The 19,101-nt window shown below is 35.8% G+C and overlaps 1 protein-coding gene across 1 annotated transcript in view; it reads right to left on the bottom strand.

Moving 5' to 3' along the window:
- The window catches only part of LOC101560671 (kelch-like protein 1), a 494,908-nt gene that overhangs the window by 204,096 nt on the left and 271,711 nt on the right, over positions 1–19,101 (bottom strand). The window contains exon 6 of the mRNA XM_023709637.1: positions 4,971–5,157. Coding sequence (XP_023565405.1) covers positions 4,971–5,157 — 187 coding nt within the window. The remainder of the gene's footprint in view (positions 1–4,970; positions 5,158–19,101) is intronic.

The raw sequence follows: 19,101 nt of genomic DNA, 5'->3' as shown, positions 1-19,101 counted from the left end.
GCAATTCTTTTCTGAAATAAAAAAGAACTCTCAGAACTCGTAGCAGATGAAGTAAAGAAGCAACTACAGAAACATAGGCAGGAAACCCAATATGAATAAAAATTCAGATACCTCCTGAAACCTGTAGGATGCAATGAAAGCTGTCTTAAGAGGAAAGTTTATAGCGGTAAATTTGCACATTAGGAAAGTAGAAAAAGCCCAAATAATAATCCTACATTGCATTTCAAGCTCCTCGAAAAAGAAAAGCAAGTCAAACCCAAATCCCAAAAATATAAGGGATTATGAAAGTTAGAACAGAAAAATATGCATTGGAGACAAAGAAAACAATAAAGTATGAAATTTAAAGTATAAATGAATCAGAGTTGGTTCTTTAAAAGGACAAATAAAATTTCTACACCCTTAGCCAACCTAATCAAAAAAGGAAAGAAAAAAATTCAAATGCATACAGAAAGAATAAAAAAGGCAAATTCACTACAGACCCAATAGAAATTCAAAAGACAGGGACAACCAGATAGCTCAGCAGATTAAAGCTCCTGCTTAGGCAGAGCACAGTAGCCAGGGTTTGATCACTGCATGCTGTGCCACCCCTGCTCCCAAGGCATGCTGAGATGGTGATTGAGACTGGGTACGGTGGCGCGTGTCTGTAATCCCAGCACTTGGGAGGCTGAGAATAGAAGAATCACTACAAATCTGATTTATGTAGTGAGATCCTGTAGGCCCTATACTAAATACATAGCAAAAAGATATTCAGAAGATCATCAATACCTGCCTCCAAAATCTTTATTCTCACAAGATGTGAAACACAGAGAAAATAGACAGTTTCCTAGATACATATGAAATGCCAAACCTGAATCAAGAAGATAAACAAACTCTGAATAACCCAATAATAAGAAACAAAATTGAAAATGTAATAAAAATCCTACAAACAAAAGCTCAGGTGTTGATGGAGTCAGAGCAGAATTCTATAAGAAATTTAGAGAGATTTAATTCGAACTTTTCTCAAACTGTTGTTCTTGGTTCTATTGATGTAGTAATTACACATATATGGATTTGTATGTGTACTTTTCTCAAACTCTTCAATGAAATTGAAACAGGAGTAACTCTCCAAAACTCATTCCTAGAGGCAAGTATTACTTTGATTTTATTTTTATTTTATTTTTTTGCACAACTGGGGATTGAACTCAGGCCCTTGTGCTTGCCAGGGATGTGCTTATTCTGCTGAACCATCTCCCTGGCCCTGTACTCTGATTTTAAAACCAGAGAAAAATCCAGCTGAAAAGGAGAAGTACAGTCCAATATCACTAATGAATATAGATGAAAAAATCCTCAATACAGTAATAGCAAAAAGAATAAAACAAATCATCAATAAGCTTATATAAGCTTCTAGATCAAATGGGCTTCATTTCAGACATGCAGCAATGGTTCAACACATACAAATCCATATATGTGTAATTACTACATCAATAGAACCAAGAACAAAAACCACATGATCATCTCAATAGATTCAGAAAAAGCCTTTGACAAAGTCTAAAACTCATTCACGATAAAAACCCTATGGAGAATTTGAATAGATTGTCTATATTCCAATCTGATAAAAGCCATATATGAAAAACAAACAGCCTACAACATACTAAATAGACAAAAACTAAAGGGTTTCACTTTAAAATCAGGAACAAGTGACAATATCCACTGTCTCCACTCCTACTCAATTTAGTTATGCAAATATTAGCTAGAGTAATTAGAGAAGGGAGAGAGACAAATAGAAGAATAAAAATTGGACAAGAAGTGAAATTATCATTTCTGTAGATGACATGATACTCTCTACACAGAGGACCCCCAAAACTCCACTAAGCGTTATGTAGATTTAATCACCAAATTCAGCAATTTAGCAGGATACAAAGTCAAGGCCTAAAAATCAGTAGTAATTTTGTACACAGAAAATGAACACACTCAGAGAGAAATTAGGGAAACTATGACTTTCCGAATAACATCCACAAAAAAAGAATGAAATACTTATGAATCAATTTTGCAAAGGACATAAAATATTTATACAGTGAAAATTGTAGTGCTCTGTGAAAAGAGATTAAAGAAAATTGAGAAAATTGAAAAATATTTCATAGTCCTGGATAAAAAGAACCAAAATTGTGATAATGGCCATACTTCCAAAATTGTTATACTGATTCAATGCAATTCAAATTAAAATATCATTAGTATTCCTCACAGAGTCAGACAGAACATTCCTAAAGTTCATCTGGAACCAAATGAGACCAAGAATATCAAAAGCAATCCTGGAAAACAAAGAAAAGTCAGGAAGTATCACAATCCCTGACCTGAAAATATACTATAAAGCTACTGTGAGAAAGTCAGTATGGTGCTAGCACTGAGACAGAACTGAGGATCACTGGAACAGATTAGAAGATGCGTACATGCTACAACCACACTCAACCACCTTATCTTTAATAAAGAGGCCAAATAGACTCACTGGAAGAAAGATAGCCTCTTTAGTAAATGGTGCTGGAAAAACTGGATTTCCACATGTCAAAGGTTAAATCTAGACCCATGCCTATCACCATGCACAAAGCTATAATCAAAATGGATCAAATATTTAAATATTAAAACAAAAATACCAATTTTTTTATTTGCAGTACTAGGGATTGAACTCAGGACCCTACACTTGCCAGACAGAAGTTTTTTCTATTGAGCTATCTCCCCAGCCCTAGAAACACTAAAGCTTCTGGAGGAAAATGTAGGTAGAAATATTAAAGACATAGGAGTAGGTAGAGAGTTCATGAACAAAAACCAAACTGCACAGGAAATACTTCAATGAATCAACAACTGATCTCATCTTTTTGAGGTTTCTGCACTTCAAACTAAATCTCAATCAGAGTAAAAAGAAAACCAACAAACTGGGAAAAAATTATAGCCTACTGTCCCTCAGAAAAAGGCCTTCTATCTAGAACATACAAATAATTTAAAAAAATCAAGACCCCCAAGTTCAATGACCCAATGCAACAAAGGCCTCTGAGATGAATATACACTTCTCAGAGGCAGAAAGACAAATGGCAAGTAAATATTTTAAAAATGTTCAACATCATTGTCATTCAAGAAATACAAATTAAAACAACACTGAGATTCCATTTCACCCCAGAAAGCATGGCTAACATCAAGAAGTCAGCCAATAACAAATTCTGGAGACACTATTAAATCTATCTATCTATCTATCTATCTATCTATCTATCTATCTATCTGTCTGTCTGTCTGTCTGTCTGTCTGTCTGTCTGTCTGTCTGTCTGTCTGTCTTCTGTCTGTCTATCTATCTATCTATCTATCTATCTATCTATCTATCTATCTATCTATCTATGTTTTTGCACTGTTGGTGGGAGTGCAAACTTGTACAACCACTATCGAAATCAGTATGGAGATTTCTTTAAATGCTAGGATTGGACATCATATTCAAGCCAGCTATTCTCCTCCTGGGTATTTTTCCAGAAGAACTGAAAACCTCACACTACAGTGCTATATGCGTACCCATGTTTTTAGTGGAGCAATTTGTCATAGCTAAATCCTGGAAACAACTGAAATGCCCATCAAATGAACAATGGATAAGGAAGATATGCTATTTTTACAAAACTGAGGATTATTTAGCTATAAAACAGGATAAATTTGAGTCCTTTGTTGGTAAATGGATGCAACTACAGAACATACTCTTACAGGAAATATATCAGACCCACATGTACAAACATCATATTGTCTCCTTAGTGTGGAAAGACAAAAATGGAATGTGAAGGATGCAATAGATATGATAGATTCTCTTTTGATAATGAACTTATTCAAAAGGAAAGTTACTGATTTGAGGAGGGGTAGTGAGGAAAACTGATTTCTTTATGTATGTAAGTAGGATGGTTTGGGCAACTGTACTGTGCATTTCTGCTGGTCAATGGAAAGGAGCAGTTAATGCTATAATTTTTCATCTCTTTTTTTCTCTCTTTTTTTCATCTACATTTTTTCTCCTTTTTAAAAAATATGTGATACTTTTCTTGCTTTTTTTGGGTCTCTTCTTCCATTTTTGCTTGCATATATCTGATAATATGAAAACTTGTTGGAAGACAACACTATGCACACCTAATACTATGAAATTTATATTACTTTGTTTAATGAAACCTGTATCAGTTGTAGTCTTTTATTTTAATTATAGCTTGTACTCGCTTAAAAAAACAAGTCTCTTTCCTTTCCTTCCATGCTTAGTGTGAAGACTGGAGCTACTACAAGGAAGTAGAGGTGGCTGTGAAGATCAAGTTCCTCTGAGGAATTGGTGCACTGAACACTTGCTTATCTCCTTTATATACCTTTTTTTGGATAAGCCACTCTGAGTTGGGCCTTCCATGTCCCAAAAAGGAACCTCGAGGAGCTCATCCAGCCAAATTTTCAACTTCCCCAGTTGACGCACTACATCAACCACCACACAAGTTGACCAGGGTTTTTGTGTCCCTTATAGGCTCCACCATGACATTCACATTTCTAACAAGATTCAGTTCCTTGAAGGTTATTGGCCTGAGCATTTTAGTTCCTCACTTGCTACTGCCATATGGACCTCTTCAACATGGAGGTTTGTAATTACTTAACGTGCTGAAGAGGCCAACAAGGGAGAAGCCATTGTATCTCGTAATTGCTTAGTGTTCTAGGCTAATTAGCGTAAAAGTACCAGAGAAGGAGTGGCTTACATTGCAGAAATGTGTTGTCTCATAGTTTGGGTAGCTAAAATTTAAGATCAAGGTGTTGTTAAGGTCATTACGCCTCTAGAAAAGATTACTGTATCGTATCATATCGTAGTGTATCGTATCATATCGTATTCCATTCTATTGTATTCTATTTCGTTCCCTTCTGTTCTATCCTATTTTTTCTCTGAATTTCCAGCATTGCCAGCAGTCACTCCAGTCTCAGCCTCTGTCCTCATGTGGGATTCTATGTACCTGTCTGTCTCTTCATCTGCATCTGCAGTTCTCTTCTCTTTGTCTGCCTCTATGCATCTATCCATTTCCAATAAGGTCACATTCATAAGTATTGGGGACACAACTCTTTGCCAGACAAATATAAGCTTAATGCAAAATGAATCTGTTCTATGTAGTGTTATAGACTGAACACTTCCAACCTCCAACCCTAATTTGAACATACAAATAAAGTTAAATGAAATAAACAGGATGCAGTTTTTTGTGCATGTGCTTGATATTGAACTTACAACCTTATACTTGCCAGGCATGTACCTGTGACATTGATCTTTATTCCTGGCCCAAAAGGATAGAACTTTAAAACTATAAGATTCATGCTTCTTTAACAAAAGCAAGAGATACTACAAAAGATTGAAACTGAATTCACATCTATTACTATATATTAAACTAAAATCAAAATAGATTGAATATCTAAATATTAAAAGAGTAAAATAGAATCTACTAGAAGATAAAATAGCTAACACACTTGAAATCATAGTGGTAGAACAAGATTTTCTTAGCAGAACAACATTTGCACAAGGCACCACAGCAATAATTGACAAATGGGATCTAATTTTTAAATCAGAAAATTCTACACAGCAAGTGGATCAATTAGTAGAGTGAAATGTCAACCTACAGAATAAGAATTTTTTCGTTTACCTTCTAGTATCTTCCCAGCAGAAGCTCAAGATGTCCTGCTACAATGAAACATGAAGCGCAATGCTTATAGTAGCAGAATCTACAATAGCTAAATACTGAAAGGAATCTATATACCCATCAACAGGTAATGGGAAAAAGAAAATGTGATATCTATACACAACAGAATAATATTGGCTATAAAGCAGACCAAATTAGAGACACTTACATGAAAATGGATGCACCTGGAAAATACAATGTTGACTGAATAAATCAGATGCACAGATTAAAAAATGGTAGCTTTAATTTGAGCAAAGCAATGTAAAAATATAAAGAACAGAACAAAGTATAAATAGAACAGACAAAGGGCTGGATCTCTTGCAAATAGGAAGGGATCCAGGAGGAGGAGAGGGGGAGGGGAAGCAAAAATAAAAATAAAGATGTACCTGTTCAGGAACCTACTGACCTCAGTGCACATAAATATTATATGTGATATACATGAGATAAGATTAATAATATCCACAAGAATAAAACTGAGAAAGTGGATTTAAAGGAGGAGGAAAGGAGATAGGCGAGAAGTGCAAGGGGATTAAGTGGAATCCAAGTTTATTACGTCCACGTACCCACTCCGCAACATGCTTGTAAACTTCATGTGCTGTAAATATTTATTACTAACAGACAGCAACAGACAGAGCCACAAAGACAGAGAGAGATGGAGACAGAGGTAGAGACTTGGAAATCCGTTTCTGCAGAGGAACAGTCACTGAAGCCCCAGCAAGACTGTCCATGTCTCCCAGCCAAGAAGAGCTCTGGTCTCTGATCAGCAACTGAATCTGCCAGCACCTTGGTCTTGGTTTTCCAGCCCCAGTAACTACCTTCCATTGTTTAAACAACCAGGTAAATAGGATTTTGTGTGGCAACTCAGAAAAAATTCTGTGTCTCAGTAACTTTCTCCTGCTGGGCACAATGCCGGAGGCCTAAAATTTAAAGACAGAAAGATTTAATTTGATTCACAGTTTTATCCATGATTGACTGAGTCGGAAGCAGAAATATAATGGCAAAGGGATATGTGGAAAGAAGTTATTCAAGCCATGGAAATTAGAAAGTGAAAAGAAAAGGGCACACCTGGGGACAAGACAAACACCTTCTCAGGTCACACCCTCGTATTCTCCCTAGTCCAGCCGGGCCCTATGCTAACAGCATGCTCAGCTACTCAACTATACACATTTTAAAGCCACTGAAAAATGCAATTAAATGCGTGATTAAAAAATGTCACTCTGTTCGATCCCTGGCATGCAGTGCCAGCCCTGGCTCCTGGGCGTGCTGAGACTGTGACTGAGACTGGGCATGGTGACGCACGCCTGTAGTCCTAGTGCTTGGGAAGCTAAAGACAGGAGAATCACTGCACGTCCGAACTGTGTAGTGAGATCCTGTAGCCCTCATACTAAAAACATAAAGAAAAAATAAAAAAATAAAAATGTCACTCTGGAAGTTATGAAGAATCAATACACTATACTGAGGCAATTAACATGGAATTTATTATTAACAAAAATGATAAATTCTAATATAAAGACATATAATATATATATATATATTATAAAGACTTAAAATAATTTTTTTTTGTATTTAGGACAGGGTATACAGGGTGTCACTGCATGGATTGGACTCGTAGTGATCCTCCTGTTCATAGCCTCCCAAGAGCTGGGATTACAGGCAGGCAGCACCTCGCCCAGTCTCAATAGCCACCTCAGTGCACCCTGGGGGCGGGGTTAAAGCAATATTTAAACAAGCATATTTAATAAAAGAAGAAAGGGATTAGCAACACACGGAAGAACCTGGAGTGGTTGTTGAGAACTTTGCATGTAGAGAAAACACACTTTCAAAGTTTGATATTAGCCAAAGAATCTGGACCATCACTTCACTTTTCTAAAAAATTGACCAGTCTGATAAAAATAGATATTTATCATTCATATGGATCTTCATATTTCAGTTATAAATATTTGTGTCCTTAATACTACACATCCTTTAACATACAACAGAACAAAATTATTAGCAAGAATTCATATCAGCACGAGATGAAATTTCACAGTTGAGATAAATTTGCACCTTTTAATTTTTTGTAAGAGATGAGTGCTGTAAGGGACTACTCTCTGAAACCAGACTTCAGGTGTTCCTTTTGATCAAATATCCATCACTCCCTAAAAATCTGAGCTCTTATTTGCCGTGTCTTATTCTGAGCTTCCCTTTGAAAAGAGTACTGCACTTAAGCAGAATTGCAGCAAATTGGCAAGTTGTTTAATGGTTTGGAAAACTCTCACAGTTGACCGAATTGAAAATAACACACTCATTATTATTTATGACCGTATATCTAGTCTTTAGAGGTCAGATTATTGAATTCACTGAATGTATTACTCTTTTCATCTCAGCAAAGTCATTTCTGTGACTTTTTGTTACATAGACTTGTAGAATTCAAGAAAGCCAATTTCTATAGGTTAAAATTGCATAAAATGCACATAATTTAAGAATTTACAGTTCCAGGAGGTTGGATTAAATTAGTTTTTTAATAAAAGCACTTGGGAGAAAATTGTAACAATTTGCTTTCCAAAATTAAAAAAGGGGAATATGGCATGATAGGTTTATGGGTTAATAAATATGAAATTAAGAGTGCCAGCCAGATAGCTCAGCAGATTAAAGCACTTGGTTAGGCAGATGCAGGTACCAGGGTTCAGTCCCCTGTTTGCAGTGCTGACCCTGCTTCAGGGTCTTGCTGAGAATGCTACTGAGACTGGGTGTGGTGGCACATGCCTGTAATCTCAGCGCTGGGGAGGCTAAAAATAGAGGATCGCTATGAGTCCAGACTGAGTAGTGAGACTCTACAAAAAAAAAAAAAAAAGAAAGAAATTTTAAAAACTACATTGAGGGGACAACCTTCTCGGGCCTCCCTCCTGTCCCTTTCTTGGAAAAGAGCATTCTTTCCCTCAATAAATATATTCTTCTCATGAAAAAATAAATAAAATAAAAATAAAAAATAAAAAATAAAAATACATTGAAACATTTCTTGGACCTGAGCAAAGCTATGAGGAATGGTAATCTACAAATAATTATTGAAAATACTCCAGAGATTAATAGTAGTGCAACTTTAGTAGTACAAAATATAACCCGTATTTGTTGATGTTTTAGTAATTTATAGTTTTAGTGTCAGCATCTGAGAGCAGCATGTGAGAAATGCAGAACATTTTAGCTTAAAATATTTTATTTATTTATTTATTTATTTATTTATTTATTTATTTTTGCGGAATTTGGGATTGAACTAAAGTCCTTGTGCTTGCCAGGGAAGCCCTTATTCCACTGAGCCATCTCCCTTGCCCCTAAAATACTGTATGTTTAATATAACTCTGGGCTATTTTAATAACCAGAGGAAAAAGAGATAAATTATGGAATTTAAAATCTTTTGAATATTGTAAAATATCAAAACAGGAATTTTTTTTTTCAGAACCGGGGATTGAACTCAGGCTCTTGCACTTGCCAGGGAAACACTTATTCCACTGAACCATCTCTCCAACCCCTCAAAACAGGAATTTACAACCTCAGGAATATTTTATTGATACTAAGGGGAAAACAAAAGAGTTCCATCATGATAAACCTGTCTAGTTTCTTTTACATGAAAAGCTAATTATTTTCAGAAAATAATAGAAATCTCTACTGACTTATTGGTCATGAATTCTATGTTGCAATGAATAATAATTTCCAAATGAATAATGCAAATATTATAACAATTTAAGAATATTTTACCTTTCGATCAGTCCTTCCTTCTATCTTTACTGTGCTCACAACCGGTTAACTACACTTTTTACACAACCATAATTAGCTCTTTGTCATAATATTAAAATAAGAAACCTGTATGTATCTATGCTGTTACAGGATACCAAATGATATCTGCAGGTGGTTTGGTAGGAACAAAACCACAGATCAGGAACAGAGTGGAAGATGGAGGTAGAAACGTTCCGCACAGCCACTGCCCGCCCCTCACAGCACCGCATGCACTCCTCCTGCCAGATCAGCAGCATTCGCTTCTCGGAGGTTCAGGACTGTCATGTGAGCAACACAGGCAGAAGTCTGGGTTGCAAGCTTCTTATGAAAATCTAATGCCTAATGTTATCAGGTGGAGTTCAGGTGATGATCCGAGCCCCGGAGAGGAGTGGTGAAGACAGTTTCACAATAGAAGAGAGGTTTGACAGAAAAGAGACCATAATAAATTCATTACTTCAAGACTCTGATTAAAACCCTATTGGTTCATGACAAAAACCAAAAAACAACAAGTTGAATTTGGTAACAAGCTTAGATAGGCAAGTGAGTTGATGTGATTCAATTCTACATTTGTTTCTGGTGGCAGACTTTTGGTCAGAACCTTGTACTCATCTTATTCTGCCCATAATGGCCTGCATAATATTTCATTTACCATTTGTAGCCATGCTTTGTTCCTATACTACACACGTCTCAAACAATTTTGGTAAGCTCACAAGCTAATGCTAACTGAAAGGAAGGGAAAAGACAACTGAATCATCAGAATGCTTCTTTGAAAAAGGGAAATCTCCAGTGATAAGTTAGAACCCAAAGACTTCCAACTATAAGAATGCTGAATCCAAAAGTAAATACCAAGAGTCCTACTTTACAGGTTCATAGTGACAATTGCTTCACACTTTCCAAGTCCACTTTGTATAATATTATGAGATGATCAGTTAGCAAATAATGCCTTCTTCAAAAACTAATATGGCAAATGGAGAAGAGTCATGCTGTATTAACAGAAAAACGTAGGTAGTTTTCCAAAAGAAAACTAATGTGAAAAAAGAACAGAAGTAATTATTATTGAGGACCAACACTTCATAAATGTATCTACCCTGAGAGCATCTTTCTTACTGATAAGCACTTTGTAAGGCTAGGAAGCCCTTTACTATTGGTGCAGAGTTGGTCCTTTCTGCTGTTAAGGAGATTTGTTATAATCTTTTAGGAGAGGCTACATTCAAATTCTGGTACACATTCCTCTTTGGGATAACACTAACTGAAAAAAATTGATGTAACAGCATAGGATTTTGAAGCAGGTGTTAAAGAGGATTAATAAGTCATCATGGCTGCAATCTAGGGTGGCCAGTGTGCTCATGTTGAAAGAAAGGTCACAGTGATTGCTTTCATGTGATAAATTTTCAGGAGGAAGTGCACAAGGCTGTGTGTCTTGTGTGATTTTTCTACCATTATACACCATAAGTGCAGAGTAGCTCACATCTTTGAATGAATATGGAGTTAGTCATTTTTTGTTTGTATATGCACAGATGCAGAGACTGTCATACCTGGAGAGCTTGCTAGTTTTCCTACTCAGATCAAAGAGGTGAGTGAAGGAACTCTACGCAGTGGAATCCATAGAAAAACAGTGGCTAGCTGAAAAACACCTCCTGCGGGTTTTGTAGTAGGTGATTAAAATTGTCAACTACATTATAGGACACACCTTTACATCAATTGTGTTCACAGAGCTATGGGAGGAGATGGGTGGCGAACACATCCATATTCTCTTACATGCATATGAGATGATTTTATAAAATTAGATCATCGGTCATAGTTTTTAAGTTATGAGAGCTAGTTCAAACATTTTTTTTTTGGAAAAACATGTACCACTAGCAGCACATAAATTGTTTACTCATGTGACTTACTCGAATAGCTAGATCAACTCAATCTGTCCCTTATGTGAAAATGACAGCTGTGTTCAAGTCAGCAGATGGAGCAGCTATAGTCAAATCTAAACTGGCATTACAGGAGTGACTAGTAGACATTGAGGTTTTTACATGTTTCAAATAACAATAATGTTAAGAAGACTATATAAAGGTTTCTTCTTTCTGGTACATAATCTATACCAGGTTTCAAAAGTTTAGCGTTACATTCAAACCATGAAAGACATAGCTGCATGACCTTAGAAAGAGTAGATAAATGATCCATTTGTGAATAAGCTAGGAAAGCCAATTTTGCCCATTCTATAATAAGTTTAACTGGGCTAGCCAGACAGCTCAGCAGATTAAAGAGCTTGCTTAGGCAGACACAGGGACTGGGGTTCCATCCCCCATGTGGCATGCCAGCCCCACCCCGGGGGGCAATAAAATGGCTACTAAGGGTTGGTGGTATGTGTCTGTAATCCCAGATCTTAGGAGGCTGAAAACAGGAGGATCACTACAAGTCTGATCTGTGTAGTGAAACCCTGTAGAAATAATAATAATAATAATAATAATAATAATAATAGTAATAATAACAGGGTTAACTCCTTGAGATTGCAAATGACAGTGGGTTTAGAAGTATGTCTGAGAAAACCTCAACTACCATGCTCAAATAGGCTAACAAGCTTGATTGAGCTTTCAGCCTCTTGTGTGCAACAAACTTTTCTGTGGTGACAGTAACCTGAATGAGACTATCAAGTAAACAAGATATAAGCAACACACCTTGAATGTCACTCTTCATTCACCCACATATGGGATAGTCTAGCTACAGAAAAATAATCTCCAGTTCCCACGGATTATGCATAAAGGTGAGCTGTATAATTATGTATTCATATATTATGATATAATAATAGTGTATTGGTAATGTAATATACTTAAATTGTACTGAGATTGTCACTCTCCCTAAGCCACAGAAAAATTTATTTTTAGAAAACCACTCCCTGATGACAAATACGTTAGGGATAACTGATTTAATGTACAAAAGAAAAAATTAGAGTATTATTTGTATAATGTTTTCTTTTGAGAGATATTTTAGCATAAGATTTCATTTATAAAATATTCTTTGATTCAAAATAATTTCTTTAAAATTAAGAAATTTGATGCAAAATATTTTTAGTAAATTGCTATTGCATGATAATAGGATAACTTTTTTAAGGAAAAAATGAGCTTTCAAGCCTATATTTCTTTAAAATTTTAGAAAATTAAAATAGAAATTTAAGATTGCTCTTCTATTATTTCTTTACAATCAAAGGGAAAAAAAACATTGTAACAATAAGAACATGGATTTGCTTCAGTAATTAAATTTAGGTACATCTTAAAAAGTAAATATTTAAAAGCAATAACGATGTCCATTGTCACCACTCCTTTTCAACATAGTCCTGAAAACAGTAGCCAGAGAAATTAGATAAAAGAGAAATAAAAGGAATAATGATTAGAAAGGAAAATATGAAATTATCATTATTTGAAGATGACATGATCCTTTTCATAGAAGACCCCAAACATTCCACCAAAAAATTTATACATTTAATGACCCAGTTCTATAGTATAATAATATACAAAGTTAGTACTCAAAAATCAATAGCATGTCTGTATGCAAGCAATAAATGCCCTGAGAGAGAAATTAGAGAAACCATGCCTTTCATAATAACATCAGAAAAAATTGAAATACTTAGGATCTAATCTAACAAAGGAAGTAAAAGATTTATGCAGTGAAAATTATAGTACTCTGAGAAAAGAAATCAAAGAGGATTTCAGAAAATGGAACAATATCACTTGCTATTGCATAGGAAGAACCAACATGGTGAAAATGGCCATACTCCTGAAATTGCTGTACAGATTAAATGCAATCCTGATTAAAACATCATTGTATAGTATACCCCACCGACATAAGGTTAGTCTGGAAACAGAAGAGTATGAGGAGAAGAAAAAGTAAAATCAATAACATAATAGAAAAAGAAACCCTGGGCAAAAAAGGAAAGGCAGGAGGAATGACATTTGTTGACTTGAAACTATACCACAAAGCTATTGTAATAAAATCAGCATGATACTGGAAGAAAAAACCAAACAGAACTGAGGATCAGTGGTGCAGATTAGAAGATGCAGACACAGCTACAAACACACTCAGCCACCTTATCTTTGACAAAGAGACCAAGCATGTGCACTGGAAGAAAGATAACCTTTTTACTAAATGGTGCTAAAAAAATGCTTTCCCCATGCCAAAAGCTAAAATTTGATCCATATATATCACCGTGCACTAAAATACAGTCAAAATGATCAAAGATTTATTTATCTAATTATTTTAGGGAAGGGTCTATAGAGTGCTCAGGGTCTCATTCCTAGATCGGACTCATACTGATGCACCTGTTTACAGCCTCCCAAGAGCTGGTATTACAGGCATGTGGCAGCATGCTCAGTCTCAATTGCCATCTCAGCATGCCCTGGGAGCAGGGCCAGCATTGCAGGTCTGGGTATTGAACCCTCTGCCCCTGCACCTGCTTGCAGGCATTTTAATATGAGGATCAAAGATTTAAGCATTAAAACAGAAACACTAAATCTTTCGGAGGAAAATGTAGTTAGAAATCTGAAAGACATAGAGTTGGCTAGAGATTTCGTGAATGAAATCCAAAATGCCTGGGAAATACTTCAAAGAATCAAATACTGGGATCTAATTTTTTTTAAATGTTTCTGCTTGTCAAAAGAAAGCACTAACAGAGTAAACAGAAAACCGGTGAATTGGGAAAAATTATAGCTGATGGACCCTCAGAAAAAGGACTTCTATCTAAAACACGTGAAAAATAAAATAAAAAATCAGGCCCTCAAAATTCAAAGACCCAATCCAAAATAGACATTTGAGAATATACACTTCTCAGAGGAAGAAATACAAAGCAAAATAAATACATGAAATAATATTTATCATCGTTGGTCATTTGAGAAGTACAAATTAAAATAACACTGAGATTTCATCTCATTCCAGAAAGAAAGGCTTTCATTAAATTGTCAATCAATAACAAATGCTGGAGGGGTTGTACAGAAAATAGAACCATTCTCCTCTGTTGATGGGAGTGTAAACTGGTACAACCACTATTGAAATACATGTAGAGATTTCTCACATACACATCCATATGCAAATCCTAATAATAAAATCCCTAAACAAGAAAGAAAAAAGAGGACAAAAATTAGAGTAGAAAGAAAGAGGGCAAATATCTCATGTATTTATAGTTAGGGTGTTTCAACTTGGTTTATCTCCTCTGCTGTCATCAGGGTGACATTCTTGGGGCCTTTGGTGGTCTCAGAATGCTAACATATCCCTTTTGTCCTTCCCTCTTATAGTGGCAACCTCATGTTTCTTGGTCAAGTTTCTTCACAAGTCCTGTTACTTGCCCTTCCTCATTTAACTTTATCAGAATTCAGTACTCTTCCTTTACATGCAAGAAATTTACCATTTTAAATTACCCATTTCCCTGTACAAAAAATTTTATCTTTAGTCAACCTTCCCTATATACCTTTACTTTATTTTTTATTTTTTATTTTTGGCGGAACCAGGGATTGAACTCAGGCCCTTGCACTTACCAGGGAAGCGCTTATTCCACTGAGCCATCTCCCCGGCCCCTTTCAAACTATATTGATGCACTGTTTCTTAATTTATATCCTAAGTCTTACATCTGTTTCTCCTAAATGACACATTAGCTGGCCAAAAACTTCAAAGATCCCAAGGCAATATCATACTATCTCCTACGTCCCCTCCTGATGGCTTTCTCTTTATGCTACACTTGCAGTCAGAACAATATCCCTGTTTGCAGTGTTTAGCATGACATAGGCTTCTTTCATTAGCTTGTGGTGACTGACAGAAAATAATCTCTAATGATACTGAGCCAGAGTGTTTTCTCCACCTCCAGAAATCACACATACCAGCTTTTCAGCTTTTCATGTGGTCTCTTTGCACCCTGCTAAGTCAGTAGCATTTGGAACTGGCAGGATAGAGTCTTCTGGAGTCAAATTCAGTCCAGCATCACTGCAAAGACTTCCTGATGCTGGATCTCACAGGCCACAGCCACTTCAAGCACCTGTATGCCTCACAGTCCCATGGCTTCTCCAGCACCTAGTCTCTAGTCCCCAGGGCAGACAGTGCCCTTGGTCTATCTCCGTGCCTGGGGCTCATCAATGCTGACTCTTCCACTTTCCTCAGAATAGTTCTCTACCTTGTTATTTCCTCAGAGGCCCTCTCTGGTGAATGTCTTTCTTTGCCCCAACTCCAATGAGACCTAGGTCCTATAGCTACAGGATGGTCTCATCTAGTGTGGTGACAACTAGGACCTGCTACACTTGGCTTCTTCCCTCAGAGACAGGTGAATCTTTATGAAAATGGCATGTGCACCAGGACTGGCTCCATAAGCAGTGCCAATACAAGGAGAGGCTCTGTTTTTGATTCTAGACGCCTTTGTCACTGTACTTCCTCTGCCCTCCCTCTCCAAGTTGCCTTCTCATGGCTGGGTTAAGTGTTCTTTTTATTTTTAACTTCATATAGTACCCCAAATTTTACCGTTAGTGAACTTTCCTTTCCTTATTGCTGATAACATCTCATGTAAATCTTTAAATTATATTGTTATGCTAGTTCAGAATTCATATCCCTAGTCTTTCCTCTGATTCTCCTAAATGACAGAATAGTTGCATATCCAGCATTTTTACTTAAAGTATTAATTTTACTTTCTTGTGTGCTTTTTGATGCAGAGTTTCTATATATAGTTTGGAGTGGCCTCAAGGTCACTGTATAACCCAGGCTCTCTGCAAATTCACAGTGACTCTCCCTCCTCAGTCCCCAAAGAGATGGGATTAAATGCATCCCCCACCGTGTTGGATGATATCAAAGTTGCTTTAATAAAGCATTCATGTTTAAAAAATTATAACTAAATTAATCAGAAAATTCTACTGGTTTTAATAGCTTTTTTTTTTTTTTTTTTTTTTTTTCAGAACTGGGAATTGAACTCAGGCCCTTGCACTTGCCAGGGAAGCACTTATTCTACTGAGCTATCTCCCTGGCCCATTAAATAGCTTTTTAATTACAAATGTTTTAGAATTTTTCTCAATTCTTTGAAAATAGCAGTTAATGGGTAGAATTCTCACCCTGACTAACTCTATGTGCTGATATTTGTGATCTCTTAGAAATTATTACATTTTATTTTAATTTCCTTATTCTATCAAAATAGACATGATTAAAATTAAATAGATTTCAGTGTTTAATTTAGAAAAGCAGTTGTTCTTGCTCTATGGGGCATCTTGGTAAACATTTTCTCTATGGTGACTTTTAATATGTACAGAAATGCTTATTAGCCAATTAAATTCTTAAGTTTAATTGCTATTTTGTAGTTTTAAAAAATTTATTATATTAACAATAAAATGTTGCAAATATTTCATGTAGCTGTCTATTCTTTAAATATAAATATACCACTGGCATCAATATTAGTTAATACTTATCTATTGGAATGCAAAATGAAATACTATATCCTATTTAAATCTGCCCTTTTATTTTCCATTCAGTAAAGAATATTTAGGAAACTCTGAATTAGTGTGCTCCAATCCCTGTTTATTTCAACATTCCTTGTACTCATTGTTAACTGAAGTATAGCACATCACTGGAACGATCCAGAAAAATTTAACTCACAATCCAGAAAAGCGATATATCTACAGATAGACACCAAAAATGTAAGTAGAATTACTTAAGAGCTAGAATGAACTTTTCATTTGTTTCTTGAACAGTTAAACAAGATATTTATATGTTTTTAAAATAATTTAAAGAATGATATAAAGGCAAATAAAGTAAACTAAGCAAAGAAATAGTAGATGGAAGTTCTAAGAACAGGAAGTATTTAAATATAAAAATAATGAAATAATTTCTTTAGATGATAACTAGGCTACACTGTACATCTTCTTTATTTAGAGTTTGGCCTTGTACAACTTTTCCTATCACCACAGTCCTTTCTTTTGGGCAAGACACTGCATTTAGTAACCAAAGTCAGCTGTTATAAATGGACTATAGAAAAGAATAGCTCTAAATTTCTCAAGAATTTGAAAGAAGGTGAGTGTAGGTAGATAATGTTGAACACCGGCAATGAAATGAGTTCATAAGTGACTCATATTGAAAAATATTCTGCCTGGTTAAATCGAAAATTTTTGTAGTGCTTTAAACAGACAGACAAACAAACAAACAAAAATTACAGGCAAGAAACTACTCCAATAGTACAGAAGAAAAACAATAGCTCCTTTTATTAGGATAAGGCTGTAAACTGGTTTAGAAATCCAACCAACCAACAGACAAAATTCCCATGCATTTAAAAGATAGTTTGAAGAAGAGTCAAAAGGACATTTTAAGGGACTGAATGTCTAATACATTGTGAAGAGAATTAAAAATGACTCTTAAGGTGTGGCTCTGAACAGTGGGGTAAATGGCTATAATATTTGATGACAATGAAAACAATCCTTGAGAGTATTTGAAACAGTCCTTTTAGGACATGTAAAATATTGGATGCCTATTTGGTATGTAGTCAAATTTATCAAGCCATTAACTGAGCATTTGAGACAATCTTTTAAGAGAACTTTGAGAATTAGAGAGTGACATTCAGAACAAACAAATTGTTTTGCTATCTTGTTTAAATTATGGAAATAGGTAGTATTGTTTGAGGTGGGTTTTTAATGTTTTTTTTTTTTTTTGCTTCTTCAGACTGCCTGAAGGGCAGGTTTGGTGCAGGTTCTGGAGCTGGGAATCTGACAGCAGTCCTATGCGCCTGAATGCATTTGCCCAAGCCGTGCTTTAAACAACCAAGCCATCCAGCAGAGCCCCCTAAACTGGGCTTGGACATTCCTGTTAGAGGGGTGACTGAGGTGGGAGCCCAACGGGGCTGTGTTATTTTTTGTTTTTTGACAGTACTGGTTGTTGAACTGGGGACCATGTACTTGCCAGGCAAGCAATTATGCCACTGAGCTTTATCACCGGCCCAAGGATTGCTTACACAGAAAATGTGAAGCCCAGAAATTAAAAAACAGTAGCATTTAAATTTGAGCAAGCCTGACCAAATCAACATCTGAGCTACCAAGAACCAGGAAGGTGATACGGGAAAAATGCTCACATGAAATGCTGTGTTGAGTTCATTAGTATGATTTCTTCCCCATAATTTTATTGAGAGACAAATAGCAATGAGACAGTTTCAAACCAAATTGGTAGGACAGTTTCAATAATTAACACATTGCATATATCCTTCCTAGTGGTTAGTTGCTGTACAAGATGCGGACTGATATCCTATTTACAAACACCATTAGAACAAATCATTCTATTCATTAAGAGAATGTAACTATATATCTATCCTAACCACTCTGAATACACAGATACAAAATGGACATTAATCTGTATCCCCTTTTTTGTTTAGTTCCATCATTTAAATATTATAAGTGTGTGAACTCAGCAAAATATTCTAAAAGAGTCCAGTAATCCATAATGGTATTGGGTCTTCCACTTCACTGGCAATGTCAGAAATTGTTGACCTGAGTCCCCTACAGCTCAACATAACAACAAGGCTTTACTTCTGATACTTCGTTTTTATACTTTTCTGCTGGATGGTTAAGACCAAGGTAAAGCAAGACCTATATGACAAGAAATGTATCTTTTGTATCTGATAAGCACAGTCAAGTCCCCTCAGGATTTATCCTGTTACCCTGTACTGCAGTTTGCAGAT

This window comes from Octodon degus, unplaced genomic scaffold, assembly GCF_000260255.1.
Source record: "Octodon degus isolate 3935 unplaced genomic scaffold, OctDeg1.0 scaffold00013, whole genome shotgun sequence".
NCBI lineage: Eukaryota > Metazoa > Chordata > Mammalia > Rodentia > Octodontidae > Octodon > Octodon degus.
Note: the sequence above shows the minus strand (reverse complement) of the source record. Positions and strands in the feature narration are given on the sequence as shown.